Raw genomic sequence first — 26,605 nt, forward strand, 5'->3', positions numbered from 1 at the left:
TCTTGATCCTACCACTATATATATATACTAAAAGAGGTGTGAAATGTTGTAGTTTTAGTTAAATCTGATTGTAGTTTTGAGTTTGTGTTCACATTATAAACGTTCCCTCAGCTTCGCCTATATTTTCACAACGGTCCCTCAGCTTCGCCTATATTTTCACAACGGTCCCTCAAGTTTACACTTTTTAAGGGGTACAAAGTGTAAATATATAATTTAATTAAAATATAAGAAACTAATTCCACCCGAATTTATAACGGGCCCTATCTTCTCGCTGGGTGCGAGTTAAATTTTTCAGAGACCACCGTTCAACTTGGAAAAATCTTATGAACACAACGGGACTAACTATACGCGAAACAGGCACTTCTAAAAAAAAACGCTAAACACAACGACAACCCGTATCTTCCCGCTCGGCATGAGTTAAATTTTTTCGACGATAGCGTCAGACTCAAAATAATTTTATAAACAAAACGATGCTAACTACGTTCGAAACAGACACTTTTTAAAAAACGCTAAACATAACGACAACCCGTATCTTCCTGCTCGCCGCGAGTTAAATTTTTTCGCCAGCACCATTAGGCTCGAAATAATTTTTTTATTAACAAAACGAAACTAACTACGTTCGAACCGGACAGATTTTAAAAAACACTAAAGACGACGACACCAACAACGACGCATAACAGATTGCCCGTTTACCCTTCTGTAAATAAAACTGCGTTAAATATGAATCCGCCGGCCGAAAGCTTCCGCCGCATCGCGCGGGCCGGTCCGGACTAGTTGTAAATAGAAATAAAATAAATACAAGTAGCTACATGACTACATATATAACAACTGTTTGTTGTTTACTCGAAGTGGGGGGTGGGTGGTTAAAGCATTCGTCTGGTCGGCGTCACACAACTGAAAAATCTTATAGTAATAGTGAGTGCTGCGCACACCGCAAATCATCATTCTCATCATTACCATCAACAAACTCAACTTCATTTTAATAATAATAAATAAATAAATAATAAACCCTAAAACTCACTGCTACAATATAAACTCCCCTCCTTCAATTTTACCTCATAAACCTAGATCTGTATCTCAGAAGTCTTATCATTTTAATCCGCGTTACTCATATTTTAACCTCCATTGTTACATTTCAAGGTACTATCTCAATTTCTTATGTTTGCAATAACCTCAGTTGTTAATTATTATTATTATTATTATTATTATTATTATTATTATTATTATTATTATTATTATTATTATTATTATTATTATTATTATTATTATTATTATTATTATTATTATTATTATTATTATTATTATTATTATTATTATTATTATTATTATTATTATTATTATTATTATTATTATTATTATTATTATTATTATTATTATTATTATTATTATTATTATTATTATTATTATTATTATTATTATTATTATTATTATTATTATTATTATTATTATTATTATTATTATTATTATTATTATTATTATTATTATTATTATTATTATTATTATTATTATTATTATTATTATTATTATTATTATTATTATTATTATTATTATTATTATTATTATTATTATTATTATTATTATTATTATTATTATTATTATTATTATTATTATTATTATTATTATTATTATTATTATTATTATTATTATTATTATTATTATTATTATTATTATTATTATTATTATTATTATTATATGTAATGTAATGGATCGGTGCTAAAATTAACGTAGTTCGGTGTTATGGAATTGAAGTTAACATAATTCGCTTTTGCTTAATTGAAATTAGGATGTAACTCATGAGCAAATTCTAATGAAATTGAAGTCAATCAGTAATGCTATTACGAACATGATAGGATCTAAAACTGCTACAGCATAAGTTATTGTGAATTTTGATTAATTAGCTGCGATTTTGATGTTTGTAGTGAAATGTACTTAATGACTTAGGTCTGAACCCTAGATGTTGAAATTATATACATTTTGACTTCCTGGACTAAGGAATATTGAGGGACCTGCTCTGTGTTAGTGCACGCTTCTATTTGTCATAAACATAACTTGGATCTGTCATCGAACAGAGTAATACTTGATTCTGCGAGGATTATTCAGTACAGTGTATATAAGTTTATCTGTTGTTGCTGGTGATGGGACACTAATATAAAAATAGTGATATTTTGCTATGTTCAAGTTCAATATTAATGTGTTGCTTGAAACTTTAAAACTGCAGTGGAGGATTCTTTAAAAAGAGCTATCGTAATAATGCAAATGCCTAAATCTCGACTGAACTTATCCACACAAGAAACGTTGTCAACGTCTCCTCGATCAAGGGAGGTTGAAGGTGCTTCGAGATGGAGTGAATACTTGAGTCAAGAAATGGGAACTCCGATGCCATCTAGAACCTCCCGAAATAACGGATCAGAGGTATCATTCCAGCTTCCCGGAGTATCGCATAAGGGGTTGAACATGCAATGGGTATATCAGCTTACGCAAGTTGCACAAGGACTAATGGCCAAAATCTATAGATTGAATCAAATATTGGATTATCCGGATTCAGTTGGTCATGTATTTTCTGAAACGTTTTGGAAAGCAGGCGTCTTCCCAAATTGTCCAAAGATATGTATTTTGCTTTCAAAGAAGTTTCCGGAACATCATAGTAAATTGCAGCTTGAACGTGTAAGCACTGTATTATCTTTTGTGTTTTTCTTATATATAATTTCTAACTCCTTGGGAAGCTAAAACTTGATTATAATCTTTTAGGTTGATAAGTCCGCTTTGGATGCTTTAAATGATCAAGCTGAAGTTCACTTACAAAGCTTGGAGCCATGGATTCAGGTGTGGAGTTCACTTTATACCTGATCACATGCTTGTTAACTACATTCAGGAATATCTTTTCTGATCATTTTTACTTTAACTATGACTCTAGGGTATGGTACATGATGATGTTGACCAGAAAATTGATTTATGTATGTAAAGACCTGTCTCTCTGTGTGTGTTTGGCTTAAGTCCGAGAAACAATTATCTGCTTTGCAAATTCCACTGGGTTACCCATCAGTCAACCAACTGTGAACTCCCACTTATGATTCTTATTAGGATTTTTAAAGCCGATGAATAAATATTTTAACACAAATAGTTGCCTTGGTGGAAGCTTGACGAATATATGAGAGATTCAGTTGTTTTCGGCAGTTGAGGATCAAAACAAAATAGCCCGTTGTATTCTGAATCAGCTGCCAAACACAAATGATACTTTAAGTCATCTAACTATGTGTCAAATTTTAAGAACCTCGTAAGTGGTAAAGTGTACACATTAATATAGTTGACAATTTTTTTCTCACTGTGAGATTCTCACTCTTTGTAATCTTCCAGTCACAAAAAGGGACAGCGAATTTTTTATTTCTATTTTTCGTTATCTCATACTCGCATGTCTATGTTGAGATGAGTTGTTAACATTCAAGTGACCTTTGCTTGTTGAGGTGAAAAAAATGGTTAAGTATGGTAACGGGTCAAAAATAGATCAGGGTTAAAGAGAGTAAACTTATAATAAATGTCAAAACAGGCCTGGTTGGGTTGACCTGCCGAACTTTCTTTTGTTCATTTCCTTCTCTGTATTACTACTAGTTATAGTTAATGAACTTTATCAGTCAAATAATGAATATTATATTAAAAAAGATTCAGGGCATTGTAATTTACAAGCATGTATATACACTGTAGGCATTTTTTGCGAATTTGACCCATTTTGTTTGTAGATAGTTTTTCTATATTATACATCTGACCTGTTATAAAGCAAATACAACACAAATTGATGGTTGCCATATTCACACGAATGGATTAAAATTGCCACCACTAAATGTCATCATCTTTAGAAGGAAGATTTGAGAAACACATTATGATATTCGGTTTAGTTTGTACTTTCTCTTTCTGACTTTTTTTCCTCTTGATGTTCTAATCTGCTACTTGTTTCCAGTTGCTTTGTCGTTTACTCTGAGTTGTTGGTTAGTACTAATGTACGCATGGAGTTGTGGGTATGGATTTATGTGGAATAAATAGTTTTACAATCTTTTCTAATAACATGAAGTTTGTTTAGCTACTCCTTGATATGATGGCATTCCGAGAACAAGCTCTGCGACTTATATTGGATCTGAGCAGCACCGTCATTACTCTGTTGGTTAGTTACATTATATATCTATCTACGGATGTCTTTTATAAAGAATTAAACTGGTTTTGATTATCTGTGAAAAGATTAAAGAGAATTTGGATTTCAACATCAACCATGGAAATTATAGACCAATAGAATTTATCACTCTAACAATACCATACTGCATACATCAAATATACACATGTATATATGTTCTTTTTCAGATTTTGTGAATTGTATTCCTGGTTTCTTACTCATTTTGCAGCCCCATCAGAACTCTCTTATCTTACATGGCTTCATGGATCTCTTCTGTTCATTTGTTCGAGTCAATCTCTTTGCTGAGAAGGCAAGTCTGTAGGCCATGTATGATTGATGTTTTGTTCTTGATATTTTTCTTTCACTCACATCTTCTAGGTAAGAATTACAGGATGCATGCAGGTTTTTAATTTACTGAGAACTATGTTGTTTGATTTACAGTTGCCAAGGAAAATGATGTTCCAGATGTACAACCTTTTTCATTCGATGTTGAGAAATGACCGAGACTGTGATTTTTATCATAGGTATCATAATTTTTTTTTCTATTTCTTAGAATAATTTGAGCACCATCATTGTTCAAAATCTTTTACATGTTTGTGCACTTGCTATGCAGTTAAACTTTCTGTAATTTCTACGTCGGTCTGCTTATGTTACTTAGGTTTTGATGAACTAATAATCTTTTTTCTTGCAATAATAGGTTGGTTCAGTTTGTAGATGCGTATGATCCACCCTTGAAAGGGTTGCATGAAGATCTAAATTTTGTCAGTCCTCGTATTGGAGAGGTTATTACTTATTTCTCTTTCTTGAAGCTAGTTTGATCTTAAAGTGAAGTGATATGTTTTGGCTTCTTAATTTATAGTTTCATGTTTTTCATATGTATCTTTATATTAGTTTCACTATTATTTTTTTTTTCCATTTTTTTTTTCTGTCTCCATTGCTTTCTTCCAACTTAAGCTATTTACTCTTCATGGGCATTCAGAAACACACACTGTTTCTTGAGTAAGGCGAGGACACTTTTGTGGGACTAACATTGCACACTAAACCCATCTATTGCAGGTTTTGGAGGCTATAGGCCCTACTATATTTTTATCTACAGATACACGAAAGCTCAGAAATGAGGGTTTTCTTAGTCCGTTTCATCCCCGATATCCTGATATCCTCACAAACTCAGCACATCCAATGGTACACCTTGTTTTAGCTCGACTTGTATGTGTGTATAGATAGATTGATACACATAAATCTTGTGTTTATTGCTAAATTTCTTTCTTTTTTGTTTACAGAGAGCTCAAGATTTGACAAATGTAACTTCTTATAGGGATTGGGCACTATTTGGCTATCTTGTCTGCCCTGATGAGCTTCTTAGAGTAACCAGCATTGATATAGCTATGGTACAATTTTTACACTTCTCTGGCATTTTACTTTACATGTTGAGTCTTGCATGAATTTTATCCTCAGATGTTTATTCTTCATATCTAAATCAAACTAATATAAGCATATCAGGACCGTAGTGCAATGTGCTGTCTCCAGAATTATATAATATGCCATTGAGAATTGGGAGTGGTTAAGCTTTTATGTGATTTATTGAATGATGCAATTTGTGATGCATCTGCTTCTTCATCTAATTCTATATGCATCTCTTTGTTTGTTACCCCTTTATTATCACATGTACTTATACTTATTAACAGGATCCTAGCTGTATCTTTTATTGTTGTACCTTGTACCTGACAATCTACTTTGACTTCACTGTTTGTGATAATTACAGGTTGTACTGAAGGAAAATTTGGTCCTCTCTTTATATAGAGATGCGGTAATCTCTAAACAATATCTGAAATTGACGTTATTTTTTGTTTGATGAAATGTAATACTGTAATGTTTTATTTTTGAATTACAGTATATATTGTTGCATGAAGACTACCAGCTATATGTATTGCCCCGGATATTGGAATCAAAGAAATTGGCAAAATCTGGACGTACAAAGCAAAAAGAAGCAGATTTGGAATATAGTGTTGCAAAGCAAGTCGAGAAAATGATAAGGTATTGAAAGTAGTCTAGTTCTAGAGTAGTGGTGTGCAAATTTTGAGTAATCATTGCCGAATTATGTGTTATAAGTTTGAATTAACACATTGCTATAGGCATTGTATACTTCTCTAATGAGCATCTTACGTACATGCTCTGTGCACTTTCTATCTGATCAATTATACTGGTTATAAATCGATAATTATGATCAATTGTGTTTTTTTTTTTTTTTTTTTTTTTTTTTTTCTTTTTCTTCCTGCAGTGAAGTGCATGATCAAGCGATATCATCCTGTGATGCAATTCATCATGAGAGAAGAATTCTATTGAAGCAAGAGATTGGGCGGATGGTTCTCTTCTTTACTGACCAACCGAGTTTATTAGCTCCTAATATTCAGGTATGTTGTACTCTTTATTTTTTACATTATACGGGCTATATTTTTCTTATTCTGTAAGTACTGATATAACAGATAAACTTTTGTTGTACAGATGGTATTTTCTGCGTTGGCATTGGCACAAAGCGAAGTCATATGGTACTTTCAGCATGTTGGAATTAGTTCATCAAAATCTAAGGCAAACCGTACAGCGGCAGTGGACATAGTATGTTCAAATTCCATCCTTGGAAGTATTATTATTATGACCCAATAATTAATGATTATATATTGTATATGGCGATTCTGTGATACGACATGTAATAGCTATAGTGACTTATACACTTTCGGCTGCAGAATGCAAATGATCCTACAATAGGTTTTTTGTTGGATGGAATGGACCGCCTTTGCTGTCTAGTACGCAAATACATTGCAGGTAAACTTTGATTTGATTACATCTGCATATCTAAAAGATTTTCAGAATAATCATTTATTATTCTAATATAATCCTCTCTAATGAGATCCCCAATGCCTTGAATCATTTACGATGATTTGCAGCCGTCAGAGGATATGCTTTATCCTATCTTTCATCTTCAGCCGGCCGAATTCGCTTTTTGCTCAACACTCCTGGAATGGTGGCTCTTGACCTCGATTCCTCGCTTAAAGGACTATTCCAAAAGATCGTCGAGCATCTTGAGAATATACCAAAACCACAGGGTGAAAATATCTCAGCTATTACATGTGATCTATCAGTAAGTAATACTTCTGAAACTATATTGTATTGGTTTGTTTATGGTGGCTGCAGTTTGTGCTGCTTACATATATCTTTATTTGAATACATACATAAATGTATTGAAACCGTTAAACAGGAATTACGTAAGGACTGGTTGTCAATCTTAATGATTGTTACCTCTGCTCGGTCATCTATTACCATTCGACATCTGGAGAAAGCAACGGTTTCTACTGGAAAGGAAGGCTTGTTATCTGAAGGGAATGCTTTATACAATTGGTCCAGGTGCGTTATACTGGGAAACTTGTTTATATAATATAACCTACTATAAGTATGTTAAACAGTTATATTATGCGCCAAATCTTATGTCATGCCGATTGGATTTCTCATGTCAGATGTGTTGATGAACTTGAATCTCAACTTTCAAAACATGGAAGTCTAAAAAAGTTGTATTTCTACCATCAACATCTTACAACTGTATGTTCGACCTTTTTATTTTATTTATAAACTTCTAATAATATGTATTATCATAAAATCTGCTTATTATGCTTCTCTCATTAGTAATACTTCTTACTTGGACGTGGATTGATGCAGGTTTTCAGGAATACCATGTTTGGTCCCGAAGGTCGCCCTCAACATTGTTGTGCATGGCTTGGTGTTGCGAGTAGTTTTCCAGAATGTGCTTCTACTATTGTTCCCGAAGAGGTAACTTCTACTATATCTATTCTCATTCCGTAGAGGTGGTAATTATAACCCGTTTGTACAGAAACGGGTTAGTCCAGGTTGTGTTATATCGGTAACAGGTTAATTTCCAATGGAATAAAGTTACAACGGGTCATAAATATCGCGTGACATGAATCTAAATGCTTTCAATCGTTTTATAAAAAGAAAGCATATTTAGTACATGCTATTCTCACAAAAGAGAAAAAAATGGACAGAGAAGTGCTGGTGGGCCGGGCCACCCCATTTTAACCCACACATATATATATTACCCCTTGCTGTGCGAACCCATATTGAAATATGAACCATTCCTGCCCAATTTTCCATCCCTAGCATGTAGTGATGGCGTATATTGAAGGACAATATGATGACTTTTGATTGGTTGATTGCAGCTAACTAGAATTGGCCGAGATGCTGTTCTATATGTCGAGTCACTCATCGAGTCTATCATGGGAGGGTTGGAAGGGCTAATTAATATCCTTGATTCTGAAGGAGGTTTTGGGTCTCTGGAGATGCAGGTTCTTTTTTGTTCATTCATTGCCTCGATATGTTAGCAAGTTAATACTATTAAATTTAAATTACTTATGCATGAGACTGACATTAAACCATTTAATTGTCAGCTTCTTCCGGAGCAGGCAGCAATTCTCATGAACTTGACATCGAGACTATCTATACCATCAGCAAAATCCCCAAAGGGCATATCTGGTATGCATTTACCAGGCTATGAAAGCTACCCTGAATGTAATAACTCCGTTAAAATGTAAGTGGATGCAATATTGACCTTTAAATGTTGTTATGTTATATTATATGTTACCTGAGAATTAACACGAAGACATTGATGTATGGTTGCCAGGTTAGAAGCTGCCATGCAGAGGTTGACTAATCTTTGCTCAGTCTTGAATGATATGGAGCCTATATGTGTTTTAAATCATGTCTTTGTTCTGAGGGAGGTCAGCTTCTCTGTTAATTACTAGTGTTTGGTCTTGTGTACAAAATATAATTATTAGATAAATCGCTGATAATGATTCTTAGATTTAAATATACCGGTTATTACTCTGTATTATTTAAAGCTAAAACAATGCATTTCACTGTTAAAATGATTCTTAGATTTAAATATAATGGTACATAACCTTAATAATGGGCATATTATTATTTAAAGCTAAAACAATGAATTTCATTGTTAAAATAGATGACTAAGATCTAAACTCTTGGAACGAAAATGAACTTGTTTGGATATACTTGATTATATGATTCCCCTTTCAATATCTGTTATGAATTTGAATAATTTCATTTTTCATCCACCCATTAATGTTTGTGTGACTTGTCTTTGCCTGTATTATCTAATATATACTTCTGATCTTGCAACTACAGGTTTGTTTGACATTTTAGGCTTCTCATGGTAGAGTATGTATGTTTAGTGCTAACGACAGTATTATACATGTTCAGTTCCTTAAAAATTTGCATTTAAACAACCATATTGCCCTAGCAACTAGAGATTATGCATGATACTATGATAGTCTATGTAGATGTAGCAAACTCGGCATGGTAGGCGAGTTCAAGAATGGGGTCAACGTGTCGAATCAAGATGACTCTAAACTTCTTGCCCTAGCCTTTGACCGGCCGTTGACCGGCATTGACCGAGTTTTTAGCCGAGTTGGAGCTCGAGAACTCGGCCAGCTAGTGAACACGAGAACTCGACGATTTCTCGCCGAGTTTTACAACACCGAACACTGATGTGATGTTTTAAATATAATGATTTAGGAGGTTTTGTCCATCAAATATACTATTTATGCTTTTTTGACCTGTGCAACACATTTAAAGTTTGAATCATTACCTAGTTTTCTTGTTTTTATCTGTTTGAACCTACAGGAATACGAATAGGAATTTAAGTTTTAAACACAATACTAATCAACCCATATATGAGTTGATGAACTAAAAACTTAAAATAACTGCCATGTACGATTGTGCCCACTCTATTGTACCGTGACTAACATATCTCCATGAATTCTTACAATGCAGTACATGAGAGAATGTATCCTCGGGAACTTCAGGAGAAGGCTGCACGCTGTATTAAAAGCAGATACAGATCTTCAACGTCCTACTGTTCTTGAATCTCTAATTCGTAGACATGTAAGCATAATCCATTTAGCAGAACAGCACATCAGCATGGACCTCACACAGGGTATGCGTGAAGTCCTATTGACCGAAGCTTTCTGTGGGCCCGTTTCATCTTTACACACATTCGATAAACCTGTTGACCAGCACACTGGGTCAGCCATCGAGGCTGTGTGCAACTGGTATGTGGAAAATATCGTGAAGGACGTGTCAGGAGTTGGTATCCTTTTTGCACCACTTCATAGATGCTTCAAAAGCACACGACCAGTTGGTGGCTATTTTGCGGAGGCTGTCACTGATCCTAAAGAAGTACAAGCTTTTGTTCGTACATTTGGTGGCTATGGAGTTGACCGACTTGACCGAATGATGAAAGAACATACAGCCGCCCTTTTGAACTGCATTGACATGTCACTAAGGGCAAATCGGGAATCATTAGAAGCGGTTTCGGGTAGCATTCATACTGGTGATAGGATAGAACGGGAAGCAAACGTAAGACAAATAATCGATGTGGAAACAGTTATTGGATTCTGTATTCAGGCTGGTCAAGCCATTGCTTTTGACTCACTTTTAGCTGAAGCTGGTGGGGCCGTACTTGCAGAAGGTGCACCGTTGATACACTCGTTATTAACGGGGGTTGCAACACATTTACCAGTTGAAATACCTGAAAAAATAGATATCAGGCGAATGAGAAGGGTGGCAAATAGTGTTGGAGTTGTGGCTGACCATGATTCTGAGTGGGTGAGAGAAATATTGGAGGAAGTTGGTGGTGCAAGCGATAATTCTTGGGGATTGTTGCCTTACTTATTTTCGACGTTTATGACTTCTAACATCTGGAATTCCACTTCCTTTAATGTCGATACAGGAGGTTTTAACACTAATGTTAACTGTTTGGCAAGGTAAACATCTCACAACTTAACTATAGATGTAAAATGAATGGGCTGGGCAGGTTGGGTAGTGGGTAATTTTTTGTATAGGTGAACTAGGCGATCCTGGTTTACCTGAATTTCATAAGTAATTTTTGTATTAGTATACAATTACAGAAAATATCTACAATAGTAGTCTGATTTTCTGAATATAACAAGAAAGGAAGATTTTTATCTAACCTATAAAATGATGGTTGAGTTTTTAAACATACCTTGTTTGACAGGTGCATTTCTGCTGTCATTGCTGGAAGTGAGTTGGTTAGAGTTGAAAGAGAACATCGACAGCGACAGTTGTATTCAAACGGTCGTGCTGGTGATACTGTTGAGCCAGAAATACCAGATCGCCAGTCTGTTGAATCAAACATTAAGTCAACAATGCACCTTTTTGTCAAAATTTCTGCAGGGATTGCACTAGATTCCTGGAATGAATTCGGCAGGTAATCATAATTGTTCATTTAAGGAAAAAATTTGCGTTATTTTTATTTTGAATACAAATGGAACTAGAGATTAGAGATGTCAAATAGATGGGGAGGGTTACTGGTGAAACTCGTCTGGTCAAAACAGGTAGTTTTCTTATACGGGTCGAAACGGTTGTCTTGTCCTGGAACACTTTTTTATGTCTAAATTTAACAACTGGAATCCCAAATAATGATTACATGTTGCAACTCTTCAACTCATTTGTCCCATTTGATGTTTCCTTTTATTTTGACTATTTGACTGGTTAAGATAAGACATAACTAAATTGGCTCACAATAAAAAAGTATAAAGGAAATGGACTAGATTGAAACACAATTTAGTAAAAGTGTTTCACTAATGATCAAATAATTAAGTTTTTTTTTTTTTTTTTCTTTATCCCAAAAAGTATAAAGGAAACTCATGGACCAAACCCAAGGTTACAAATTCCCTCTTTGTTACTAATGGACTAGATCAGAAACTTGTGACCTAAAGTCTTATCATATATGTGCAGGTCTCATCTGGTGGCAAAGCTAATATTTTTGGACCAATTATGTGAATTGTCTCCGTATCTACCACGGACTTCACTTGAAATGCACGTTCCTTATGCAATTCTACGTTCCATATACAGTCAATACTATGGAAACTCTCCTACCAATCCTCTAGCACTTCTAGGTATGTCCCCACACAGTTCTCCAGCTGTATCCATGGGTAGTCATGCTTCTCCTGCCATCAGGCATCCATATGGCGGCGATTCAACACCACAATCAGGTCATGATTCAGGTTACTTTAAGCCTGCATCAGTACACGGCCAAGATCAGCTGTACGAGGGGGGAGGGCATACGAGAATCACAGATCCAAAACATAAAAACGGAAGGAGATCATCGGGTCCGTTGGATTACAGTTCAAGCCAGAAAGTGAGGTCTATGGAAGGCTCGACTTCTGGTAGCAGAGTTCCTAGTCCCCTCCCAAGATTTGCCGTGTCCAGATCTGGTCCCATAGCATATAAATAGAGAGACCGTTTTTAGCAGCATGTTGTAATGTAATTGAAATTCTTGAATGTGTTGTCTTTGCTATCAGTATATACTCCGAATGAACCACTTGGTGAATTTGATTTTCCACAGATTTAATCAAACAACAGCCTTTATCTGTAACCTAACGAGCTGTCACTTTTATATAATCTCATTCTTAACATGGGTATGAGGAATGATTATCTCACTCCCCATGCTCTACATTAGTGGGATTGCATATTGTTATTATTTTTAACACGCTTAATATGTAACAGTTGCGTTATCCACGACTTGTTTTAACCCTCATATCCACCATCAGTGTTATCCCCCCGATTATTGTACCTCCTAAAATAACAGAAAAGTATGAACTGGGCTTCATACTTCTACGGCCAAAAAAGTATGCTTTAATATGTGCACTTCTCATATATTGACAGATGGATGTAGTTTGGTTATGATGATGCAAAATTTTTAAAGGTTGGCCTAATTTTATCAAATTTCTCTACATTAAAAATTTGATATGCTAAAATCAAAAACTATTTGCATTTCTTTTCCCCGACTATAGAATCCGGCATCCATCGAGCAGTGGCAACGTTTTTGATGAAACATGACTAGGAACTTCGAAATCAACAGGTTTAATTCACACAAAGGTGGAATTAGTGAATCAAACCATTAACTAGTGAATATGAGGAGCTTTTTGGGATTAAATTAGTCAAACCACAACAAGGATTGGATTTGTGTGATTAGATTAACGCCTAGAGCTATTATTCACTACTAGAGTGATTTGGGTTGAGAGAGAATCGGATTAGAGAACCAGATTTGAGTGGTGTGTGTGTGTGTGTGTGTGAGAGGCTTAACCTAAAATGAAGAACATAACACTTATATACCCCTGCTGTTGACTCACCCGTACGAGTCATCCATCACACGTACGAGTTGGCTTCATCAGCCGTACGGGTGATCACTCACTCGTGTCTTCTCATTTAGGTTATAATTGTGACTTAGCCCAGCATCAACCGTGCGTATGAGCCTGTCAGCCGTACGAGTGAGACTTCAATCGCACGTCTGACTAAGTCTAACATAGTCAAACATCTATATCGCGTTCCTGCAGTACCTGTAACCACATACAAACACAGATAGGATAATAACGAGCGATCATGGTATCCCATAAACTGAAGTACTAATCACAAACGTAGGCTAGATGTCTAGGGACTTACAGAAAATGCATCAACAACTCCCCCTAGGACCTAGAACATCGATTACAATAAAGTAAACGTCCGTGAAATACATACAAGTCCAAAAGTAACATCAGTTTAACATCAAGTACATATCCAGATTCTCTCTCTCACCTAAATACATCATAATCAAAAACAAAAACAAAAAATACAAACTAGCAACACAGAATTCGACATAGATCAGCTGGCATGAACTTGGTTTGAGCTTTGAGCATCACTTTCTCTGTTGAGGTATGCATAGTAGACATCGATCACACGTTGATATCTCATAGCTTCCTCTTTTCGATCATCTCTAAACGTAATGTGATGGTGGTGATGAGTCTCCACATCAAATCTCGATAAGTTCCTCAGCCACATAGGATCTAGAATCCTCACATTGTCGAACTGTATGCTTCCATCTTCCTTTTCAATTGCAGTTAAGATCACTGCTTCTTCCGACAACTCATCATAGAACCACCATCTGAAGTTTTTGCATATATCCTTGGGTAAGGGCATCAATGGAGATTGGTTCATGTACTTGGCTGGACGGAACTTAACAACGCGTACAGGTCCACCTTTAGAATTTTTCTTTGTTGGGTGCATGGAAAACCTGGCGGCTGTTGACTTAAAGATATCCCATTTCCCTGTCTTATACTCATATCTGAGTTTTCTTTGAAACCACCTGGAAAGGTCACAATCTTCAGCGTTCAACATCTTCAGCTTAGAAAGTTGCATGATCTCGAAGTACGGTAGAGTTTTGAAGTGACTAGGACGTGCCATGTAATCAACTCCCCCTTCTCTCTTGATCGCGAATCAATTAATCTCCTTGAAGTAACCCCAGCTTAGTATTTTACCCTTGGAATACTTCTTGGTTCTCTTTCCTCTTTCGTAGAAACTAGCAAACTTCGGCTCGAGTTCTGGCTTATTCAACTGATCAGGTAGGGTTACCTGCAACGGCCCGGCTTTTTCGACTTGCTTTTGTGCTTTCACGAAACTGCGTATTTGTGCGTACTGAGCTAGCTTATGCTCTGGGATCTTTAATCATGGTTAATTACTTTCGTTAATATCTTACAACGTGCTATTAAGTGTGTAATCACTTAACTTGATCCTCGAATGCTTTTACGACCGTTGGTGTCACTTATCGTTTTAAACGAAATACGTACTTGGTATACGTTAAACTTTTGTCGTAATTGGAATATTATGACTGCGTAAACTTGATTGTTATTTATTATAACAATTACTTGGCTTAAGGGCATATTTAATTAAGCTTAGTATTTACTAATGCTTACTAGTTACCTTAATGGACTTAACATCTTAATTGACTTTCCATGTCCCGACATGTCCTTGTGACACACGTACTTTTCACGAATAATATTTCGAATATTATTTACGTTCATGATTAATTATTATTAATCATTTTTAATTAACTAATGTAAGTAGTTAATTGATGTTAAAGCGAAGGGGTACAAAATAGTAGTATTTTTACTACAAAATACTATTAAATACGATACAATTTTACACAAGTTATTTATTTATAGAGTGGATATACTTAAACCTTGCTACAACACTTATAGGCAGTGTACCTAATCGTAAAGTAGTGTAGTTTTTAGTAAGTCCGGTTCGTTCCACAGGGAGCTAACCAAGTTTAACACTATATTTTTAAAAACTATATTTGTATAAAAATATATATATAGGAGTAGTATTATTATTATTATAAAATGGGGTTTTTACCGTTTAATGACCGGTTTTTCGATTTTAAAACTTTAGTCGCAGTTAAAACCTAATGTAAAATATTAAAAATAAATATAACTTAATTTAAAGCGTAAAGTAAATAACGATAATGAAATTTCGATAAATAAAAGTGCGATAAAATAAAATTGCGATAATTAAAAAGTACGATAATTAAAAGTGCAATTAAATATGAAATAAAGTAATTATGCTTATTTAAACTTCCGTAATCATGATGTTTGACGTGTTGATTTTAGTTTTATTACCATGGGTTAATTTTCCTTTGTCCTGGATTATTTAATATGTCCGTCTGGTTTTTGTCCATAACAGTCCATCAGTCATAAATATAAAGTGCGAGTGTCCTCGTCAAATTATCCTTATATCCGAAGTCAAATATTCCAACTAATTGGGGACTTAAACTATAATTACACCAATTTTTCTTGTATATAATTCACCCCTGTTTTAATAAGTCCATTGACTATTAATCCATTCCCGTGTCCGGTTAAATGAACGATTATTAGTACTTATAAATATCCCGCCCATCGTGTCCGATCGAGTGTATGTGGTTATTTATAGGTACGTCCAATTGTAAATCTTTATATTAAATTAACAAACTATCATTTAATTAAACAAATATAAAGCCCATTAATAGCCCATAGTCTAATTTCCACAAGTGTTGTTCTTTTGTCCAAACCCCAATTATGGTACAAAGCCCAATTACCCCGTCTTTAATATTTAGCCCAACATCATGATTACTTCGGCATTAAATAAGCATAATAATAACTTAGCTACGAGACATTAATTTAAAAAGGTTGAACATAACTTACAATGATTAATAATAGCGTAGTGTTACACGGACAGAATTTCGACTTACACCCTTACAACATTCGCTAACATACCCTTATTATTATTAAATTAAATTAAAATTAAATATATATATATATATATATATATATATATATATATATATATATATATATATATATATATATATATATATATATATATAATACGTGAGAGTGAGAAGAGAAAAAGATGTGTTTTATTCGGCCAAAAACTGCGAAATTTATAGATGTGGCCTGACATTTTGGGTCATGCGACCGCATGAAATTCCTTCTTCCTGGCCATGCGATCACATGGCCAGCTGGTACAGCTCACATTTGGTTGTTTTCTTCTTGCCGACGGTTTAATTAAATATATATAATATATAAATAATTTTAAGAATTATTTATATATTATATTATATTTATATGCATAGTTGACTTGTAATTTTTAGTCCGTTGCGTCGAGCGTTGAGAGTTGACTCTGGTCCCGGTTCCGAATTTTCGAACGTCCTTGCTGTGACGACCCGGGAATTTCCGACTAAATTTAAACTTAATCTTTATATGATTTCGACACGATAAGCAAAGTCTGTAATCTTGAGTCTCAAAATTTTTGAACTGTTTCATATATTCATTTGACATTTGCCTGTTTCCGATGATTCACGAATAATTGTTTGTAAATAAATAAATAAATAAATAAATATATATATATATATATATATATATATATATATATATATATATATATATATATATATATATATATATATATATATATATATATATATAAGTATAAATATAAAAGTATAAAATGATAAAAATACAATTTAATCATTTGAATTAAAAATCAATCTATATATGTACATGTATATGATTTTTATATAGTTAATATTATATGTATATTGTAATATATATAAAATATATGAATATTAAGTATTCAATATATGTTATTATATAAGTATCAAATATTACATAATTAATAATATGTAATATTAATATAATAAATTTAATTACAAATAAAATATAAATGTTATATTTATTACTTTCATTATTATTGTTAACATCAATAGCATTAATATAATTATCATATTTAGTATTATTATTATTATTAGACAATAATATAATTTATTACTATTATCATTAACAATGTTATTATTATTATTTTTTTATTACTCTTATTATTATTAGTATTATTTTGTTATTATTATTATTAATATAATTAATAATTAATAAATTATTAATATTCATTAAATATAAAATATAACAACAAATATTTGTTCTGTTAGACATCAATATATGATTTTTTACTTTTTATAATTTTCTTGAACCCGTGATTTAATATTGACAATCAATGGGTGAGCTGTAAAGATTATTCAGTTGACTGTTTCTATCTCTTTCTATAATATATACATACATGCATTAGCATGATTAACATTCACCATCAACTGCTCAATCCTCCTATTGTAATAACCTTCCCAACTTACTACTTACTTATGTTTCTTGCTAAACTTATGCAAAACACGAGCACACAACCGCAAATCATCATCCACGACTAACGGCTGCTAGTATTCTCCTGTTTTGATCACCATCAACAACTACTCGATCGAAGGTTAGTCTTTTGGTTTCAAACCAATACTAATTACTGTTCAAGCCTTCTGTATGTTACTACTCGCCTTCTACGATCATCCAAACATAACAATATGGGTGTTATTGCTTGCTAGTGTCTTTTTGCTCGACCCCTCATTCAAACCATCACCTTAAACTTTACTACCGCACCACCATCATCATCACAAAAAAAAAAATATATTTGAATTTATCTTCTGTTTGTTTTGTGAGTTATACAACCACCACCATCGATTAACCTCACCAATTTCCCCACCCATTACAAACAATTACCACCTTTGAACTTTCACCTTCCACCACAAATTTCCATCGACCACCTTACCACCACCATACCACCTTTTTTCTCTCTCACCACCACTCTCTCCAAAAACCACCCAACGAACTACTATCGATATTTTTGTTGTTTACTATACGCTGCTGCTACTTTGATTCTGCCTTCTGTTTTTTGCATAAGTGACGTCCCAAAACAAACATGCTATTACTACAAATCCTTGCAGCCTGTCACGGTGCTTATCAAATAAACAAAACCCAAAAACAAACCGTTAAATCAGTTACTATTCGAAAAGAGAACAAGTCATGCCCTACTAGTTCCGTTTGATTTCTATTTCTAATAGACCTACACACGTTTTGTCACAATGATAATGAAAACATTAAACTTCAAATAAAGAAACTAGTGGTGGGTGCAATAATAATTCATGGAGTGGTTTAAAAGTAATAAAAGTGTGGTCATAAGTATTATGTTTATACAGGATGGGTCTAAAGTTTTGCCATATGGTGTGTACAATCAATCAAGTGGGACAAAAAGGCATTCCCTTGGTCGACAATTTCTAAAACAACTAACCCACTTGATATAATAAATCATTTACATATTGGATTCAACAAGTGGCTGCATTATTTTTTAAACCATGTGGAAACTTTGGACCAAGAAATAAAATAAAATAAGAGGTTTTATGTATTGTTTGATAAATAGCGATTAGGAGATTAGTGAAAGGGGACTTAGTGGTTTTGTAGCAAATATAACGAGTTCGTTGATGATGTAATGATGATGAAGAGGTTACGGATGGTGTATGTTTATGATGACGCGTTGATTTTTTTGCTTTCGGTCGAACTAAAGAAACCCTACACACCCTTTGTTACAACCTGGTTCCATTAAACTAAAAATAGATTGGATTAAGGGTTATTTTGGACTGCAAATTCGGATTGGGCTGTTTTATTTTGGATGGGCCGAATCCTATTTTAATTGTTGGGCCGAGATGTTGGAATGGAAGAAAATAAGTGACGGGTTATAAATAATACTGCGGGGTTTAAATCATAAAAATATAAGTGGTGAAATGGTTAAGGGTTAGTTCAGGTTAGCGGGAGGTAGTGGGTTCGAGCCTGGTCTGGGGTTAAATTTTTTTTGGGGAAAAGCCTTTTAACTCATCAAAGGTAATATATCTTTATTTTCAGTATTAGTATTGGTATTGTTATTATTATAACTATTAATATTATTACTACTAACATCATTATAAGTATTATTAACAAGTATTATTTGTATTAATAGTTATTATCAAAATTATAATTTTTATTGTAAAAATAATACGACTTTTTATTATCATTATTGTTCAAATTATCATTGTTACTAAAACTATATTTTTATTTAAAAAATAACATTATTATTAAAATTATCATTTTTATTTGAATTAACATTGTTATTATCATTATAATGAGATTATAACTTTTATTTATTAATATTAGTATTATTTTACCAAATGCCAATTAGTACATAACACTGTATTAAAACATATAACATATAATTTTTTAAAATAACAAGTATATCAATAATAATATATAAATTCGATCGATTTCAATTATATGTGTTAATATATATACAAATAATATAGGTTCGTGAATCCGAGGTCAACCCTACACTTGTTAAATGACGTCATATGTATTTTTACTACAAAATACAGTACGGTGAGTTTCATTATTCCCTTTTTAAATGCTTTTGCAATATATATTTTTGGGACTGAGAATACATGTGCTATTTTTATAACTGTTTTACGAAATAGACACGAGTAAATGAAACTACATTCTATGGCTGAATTATTAAACGGAGTATGCCCCTTTTTAGTCTGGTAATCTAAGAATTAGGGAACAGACACCCTAATTGACGCGAACTCTAAAGATAGATCTATTGGGCCTAACAAGCTCCATCCAAAGTACCGGATGCTTTAGTACTTCGAAATTTATATCATGTCCGAAGGAGGATCCCGGAATGATGGGGATATTCTTATATGCATATTGTGAATGTCGGTTACCAGGTGTTCAATCCATATGAATGATATTTTTGTCTCTATGTATGAGACGTATATTTATGAGAATTGGAAATGAAATCTTGTGGTCTATTAAAATATTGAAATGATTGTTATGTTAAACTAATGAACTCACCAACCTTTTGGTTGACACTTTAAAGCATGTTTATTCTCAGGTATGAAAGAAATCTTCCGCTGTGCATTTGCTCATTATAGAGATATTACTTGGAGTCATTCATGACATATTTCAAAAGAAGTTGCATTCGAGTCGTTGCATTCATCAAGATTATTATTAAGTCAATTTATAATTAGATGTATTATGAAATGGTATGCCTGCTGTCAACTTTCGATGTAATGAAAGATTGTCTTTTCAAAAACGAATGCAATGTTTGTAAAATGTATCATATAGAGGTCGAGTACCTCGCAATGTAATCAACTGTTGTGAATCGTTTATAATCGATATGGACTTTGTCCGGATGGATTAGGACGAGTCTCTACAGTTGGTATCAGAGCGGTAGTCTTAGCGAACCAGGTCTTGCATTAGTGTGTCTAACTAATAGTCATTAGGATGCATTAGTGAGTCTGGACTTCGACCGTGTCTGCATGTCAAAAGTTTTGCTTATCATTTTTGTTGAAAATCATCTGCTTATCATCCTTAGGAAATTAACTACTCATTATTCTTAGTCTAGACACGTTTTACTGCATTGACTGCATGAATAGTGTATAGACAAAATTCATATCTTAGCGTATCTGATAATTCATATCTTAGCGTATCTGTTACTATAGACCTTGCCTGATATCTCTCGTAAATTTCTCCTTAATTTAAGGGATCCTGGTACTATATATATCTATGCAAATTATGCATTGAGAATACCATCCAACTATAAATTGCTGTCACTAAACTCTTCATACCAAAAATCTTTCCTGAGATCGCGTAAGATGGCCTCTACGAATTGACAAGTTCCTCTGACTCCGAAGACAGCGTGACAGGAGCACACCAACCAATCAACTACCGTGATTACTGGAGAAAATGGGGGTGGGTTCGCCACATACTCACCCTATGGAGAAGGGAAGAAGGTACTCCATATCATGAACCGAATCTACCACCTAACCTTGGAGTACTCGACCCGCTCACCGGCGAACCTGTTCGCAACACTATTTATACCCTTTTTGCAAGAATTTTTCGTCTTGAGGCTACCATTAACAGAACTAGAGAAGATATCCGACCTCTACCTCACACTGATAACCAACCAGGGTTAGTAGAAGAAGTTAAAGAACTCTGAGCTTGAGTATTAACTTTAGAGAGCACGGTACACAATTTGCAAGCACCAGCAGTATCACCAACACCAGTAACATCACCAGCCTCAGCACCAACGGCACCAGTATCACCAACAATCCAAGTTTCAACAATCTATGCCTCAACATCTCATTCTGTACCTCGAGTATAATCATCGTTCTACGAATCGTTCTACATCAATTAACTTCGTTCGACATGGCGATTATGTAATCTGTAATGTTTTAGAGATTATATATTCTCGTTCTAACGGTAAATCAAATGAGCTTAATATCATATTGACTCATTAAATCCATAATTACATCTGAAGAAAATATATATGTATATATATATATATATGTATATATATATATATATATATATATATATATATATATATATATATATATATTCATAAAGATTGTAATTGCAAATTCTTTCGTACAAACTGTTAATGATGAAAATATTTTAACGGGTAGGTAATACCCGAGGAATATTTAGATTTCACATTAATAAGTTACACTGTACATTCTTCGAATCTGACTCAACGGTTATTTACTATCCTACTTACATCCACATATATACGAATCCGTTCACCATAGAATAACCATTTTCATTCAATTTCATATTTGGATTTTGACTTATCGAAATCCAACAAGTGGCATAATGAAGAAAACATTGGACAAAAATAAAATTTGTTAGAAACAAACAAATTAACTATGAAAAAAAAAAAATTTGTTAAGAATCCACGCTAACTGTTCCTAGCTAACTGTTAATTCCGTATTACATTTTATTTATCGCAATTTAATTATCGCAATTTATTTTATAGCAATTTAATTCTCGCAATTTTATTTTTTGTCATTTAATTTCTGTTATATACTTTACGCACTTTATTTATCGTCATTTAATTCCTGCTATTTATTTTACGCACTTTAAATATCGGGACACGTATACAAGGTTTTGATATATCATATCGACGCATCTATATATATTATTTGGAATAACCATAGACACTCTATATGCAGTAATGATCGAGTTCTCTATACAGAGTTGAGGTTGATTCTATAATAATATATATAGTTTGAGTTGTGATCGAGTCTGAGACATGTACATGGGTCACGATACGTATTAATTAATTCGAATATTATATATTTAACTATATATGAATTATTAAATTGCTAACTGTGGACTATCAACTGAGGACTACCAACATTGGACAATTAAAATGAATTAAAATATTGATTATAACATATGAAGCTAAACAATTCTTCAAGTTTGCCACTTGATTTCATCTTAAACTTCATTTGTATCTTGACGATTACAATCTGCGTTCAAACCTTTCATGATTTTTGAAAACACCTTAATCGAGAGGATGAACCTACCGTACTTCATCTACGAAAGAAAACATTGATGCATATAGTTATGCACCTAAAAAACACTCGGAACCTGAGTAAACGTTTAACACGTATCTGTGCTAATTCCTTTAGTATTATTATTATTACCAAAAATAACTTGGTAATTCTTATTAAAGTAGCAAATTTTGTCACAGCTCCAGCAAGTCAACTTCGACTATTCACTCAGATTAGCTTATTATAACCATGATATAAAAGTTGCCTTTCGTCAACAATACCGGAAAACCGTTTATATCTCACTACCTTAGCAGTAAACTTACCAGCAACATCATTGATCTTTGACCTTATGAAAAGTTATTATATTCATTGAAATCCTATCATCTACTCATCTGCATCTGATCACGAGAATTGCCGTACCAAATACCGAGAATCAGCAATCAGTATTTCAAAATCTCGCAGCATGTCTACATCAACAGTTATATGTAAACATATAACATTTTTCTCTTAGAATTATGATTTTCCATTCTGAAATTCTGAAAAGCACCCAGTTTACAAATCAATACCACAAATTCTGAAAAAGCTGAATACAGCAGCAAAAACTGTACATGACCTTAACTGTCGAAAGTTTGATGATAAAGAATGGAGTATTGGAAAAACTCAATAGAAAATTTAGTACCGAAAAGCGGATTATGCGAAACTATGAAGGAAACCATGGACAAATTACAAAGAATAAGTTTGACTTCAAAGAATCCAAATGATTCAATGCCTGCTGAAGCCTTTAGCAAATGTCTTGCTCCTTACTCTAAACCCTTGTGGACGATATTCTTCATCATCCTCCGATCATAGATATTCCAAGATATCATTGTATCTTTCCTTATAAATATCCTCCATATTTCTGAAGATATTTTTATAACTATTCTTATCTGAAATCATTAATCTCTTCGTGCTATCAGTGTTACATCATATAGAAACTGTTAGTTTCTATATTCTGTAAACTTTCGAGCTTAAAATATGAATGTATTGAAGTAATGTTGGGAACTGATGCATGAGTTAGTATAATATAATGACACTTGATCAACGTGATTATATTACAGTAAGTCATGCTGAGTTTCTAAATGGAACATGATGATTCACAGATTATAACGTCATCATGTGTCATGTTACATAACTCTGTCATTCTGATTAACTTCTGAACATATCAAAAAAAAAAAAAAAATATTCTTGATAGTTCTATCCTCAGTGATTCTGGTAATTTGACAAATCAAATTGTGCTATCACATTCCTCCCTGCCTAGAACATTATAATCATTCGAAACTCTATATCTACAAATTCTGGATCATTATTCGCTTGACTTGAAGTCGGGAAGAGAAAACAAAAGCATAGGGCTTCGAAATATAAGGGAGAATATAAAGCCCGATAACAACACATAAATTACAAACCGTGTATATCAATGTTTATCGCAACATAAAGACAATGGAGAATTAAAAACAATATAACCTCAAGGGCGAAATAGAAGAAAGCAGATTCCTCCGGTGGTAGATGAAAAAGGAGGAAGACATAAGTGATTGTCAGAAGAAGGACAAGGATCAGTACCTGATTAAGCATTTTTACAACATTTAGAAGTATGGATTAAGGAAGGAAGTATAAGAATTGTGAGAATAATAAAACGGAAGAGGTAAATTTACAGTGGAAACATCTGACAGAACAATCGAGGCAGATCATCGCATTTAATTATAGAGATCTTAATTTCCTTATTCGTAGAAGAATCAAATCTTTTAGATTTTGAAGATTTTCTTTTAATCCTTTGAATTCTGGAATTCAACCAAGGCAACGTCAAAAAGCTAAGACACGCCTTATTTTCTAAATTCAACCCTGACTACGTCAAAAGCTAAGGCGAATCTCTATTCAAATCTTTTGCGATAGCTTCTCTCATACGCTTCAAGTAATTTAATTGTTCTATTCAGTTACTTAGCGATGATAAAACTCTAGTTATCAATTTATATTCGTCATGAAAACATTTTTATTGTTAGCCATGACCACCTTACTCAAATTTCGGGACGAAATTTCTTTAACGGGAAGGTACTGTGACGACCCGGGAATTTCCGACTAAATTTAAACTTAATCTTTATATGATTTCGACACGATAAGCAAAGTCTGTAATCTTGAGTCTCAAAATTTTTGAACTGTTTCATATATTCATTTGACATTTGCCTGTTTCCGATGATTCACGAATAATTGTTTGTAAATAAATAAATATAGATATATATATATATATATATATATATATATATATATATATATATATATATATATATATATATATATATATATATATATATATATATATATATATATATATATATATATATATATATATAAGTATAAATATAAAAGTATAAAATGATAAAAATACAATTTAATCATTTGAATTAAAAATCAATCTATATATGTACATGTATATGATTTTTATATAGTTAATATTATATGTATATTGTAATATATATAAAATATATGAATATTAAGTATTCAATATATGTTATTATATAAGTATCAAATATTACATAATTAATAATATGTAATATTAATATAATAAATTTAATTACAAATAAAATATAAATGTTATATTTATTACTTTCATTATTATTGTTAACATCAATAGCATTAATATAATTATCATATTTAGTATTATTATTATTATTAGACAATAATATAATTTATTACTATTATCATTAACAATGTTATTATTATTATTTTTTTATTACTCTTATTATTATTAGTATTATTTTGTTATTATTATTATTAATATAATTAATAAATTATTAATATTCATTAAATATAAAATATAACAACAAATATTTGTTCTGTTAGACATCAATATATGATTTTTTACTTTTTATAATTTTCTTGAACCCGTGATTTAATATCGACAATCAATGGGTGAGCTATAAAGATTATTCAGTTGACTATTTCTATCTCTTTCTATAATATATACATACATGCATTAGCATGATTAACATTCACCATCAAATGCTCAATCCTCCTATTGTAATAACCTTCCCAACTTACTACTTACTTATGTTTCTTGCTAAAATTATGCAAAACACGAGCACACAACCGCAAATCATCATCCACGACTAACGGCTGCTAGTATTCTCCTGTTTTGATCACCATCAACAACTACTCGATCGAAGGTTAGTCTTTTGGTTTCAAACCAATACTAATTACTGTTCAAGCCTTCTGTATGTTACTACTCACCTTCTACGATCATCCAAACATAACAATATGGGTGTTATTGCTTGCTAGTGTCTTTCTGCTCGACCCGTCATTCAAACCATCACCTTAAACTTTACTACCGCACCACCATCATCATCACAAAAAAAAAATTATATTTGAATTTATCTTCTGTTTGTTTTGTGAGTTATACAACCACCACCATCGGTTAACCTCACCAATTTCCCCACCCATTACAAACAATTACCACCTTTGAACTTTCACCTTCCACCACAAATTTCCATCGACCACCTTACCACCACCATACCACCTTTTTTCTCTCTCACCAGCACTCTCTCCAAAAACCACCCAACGAACTACTATCGATATTTTTGTTGTTTACTATACGCTGCTGCTACTTTGATTCTGCCTTCTGTTTTCTGCATAAGTGACGTCCCAAAACAAACATGCTACTATACAAATCCTTGCAGCATGTCACGGTGCTTATCAAATAAACAAAACCCAAAAACAAACCGTTAAATCAGTTACTATTCGAAAAGAGAACAAGTCATGCCCTACTAGTTCCGTTTGATTTCTATTTC

The 26,605-nt window shown here is 32.9% G+C and overlaps 1 protein-coding gene across 1 annotated transcript; it reads left to right on the plus strand.

Annotated features, from left to right (window-relative positions):
• The first annotated feature begins 879 nt into the window (after positions 1-879).
• On the plus strand, positions 880-12,639 carry LOC139861072 (protein NAP1). The gene is given in 23 exon segments (XM_071849374.1): positions 880-1,140; positions 2,219-2,664; positions 2,749-2,823; positions 4,073-4,153; positions 4,389-4,469; positions 4,601-4,683; positions 4,857-4,941; positions 5,216-5,341; positions 5,440-5,547; positions 5,922-6,193; positions 6,438-6,570; positions 6,662-6,772; positions 6,901-6,979; positions 7,102-7,295; positions 7,413-7,558; positions 7,669-7,750; positions 7,868-7,978; positions 8,386-8,511; positions 8,614-8,753; positions 8,847-8,943; positions 10,013-11,004; positions 11,256-11,468; positions 11,999-12,639. Coding segments are annotated over 22 exon segments (4,248 nt in total). The 5' UTR covers positions 880-1,140; positions 2,219-2,250; the 3' UTR covers positions 12,498-12,639.
• Positions 12,640-26,605: the final 13,966 nt, after the last annotated feature.

This window comes from Rutidosis leptorrhynchoides, chromosome 8, assembly GCF_046630445.1.
Source record: "Rutidosis leptorrhynchoides isolate AG116_Rl617_1_P2 chromosome 8, CSIRO_AGI_Rlap_v1, whole genome shotgun sequence".
Lineage (NCBI taxonomy): Eukaryota > Viridiplantae > Streptophyta > Magnoliopsida > Asterales > Asteraceae > Rutidosis > Rutidosis leptorrhynchoides.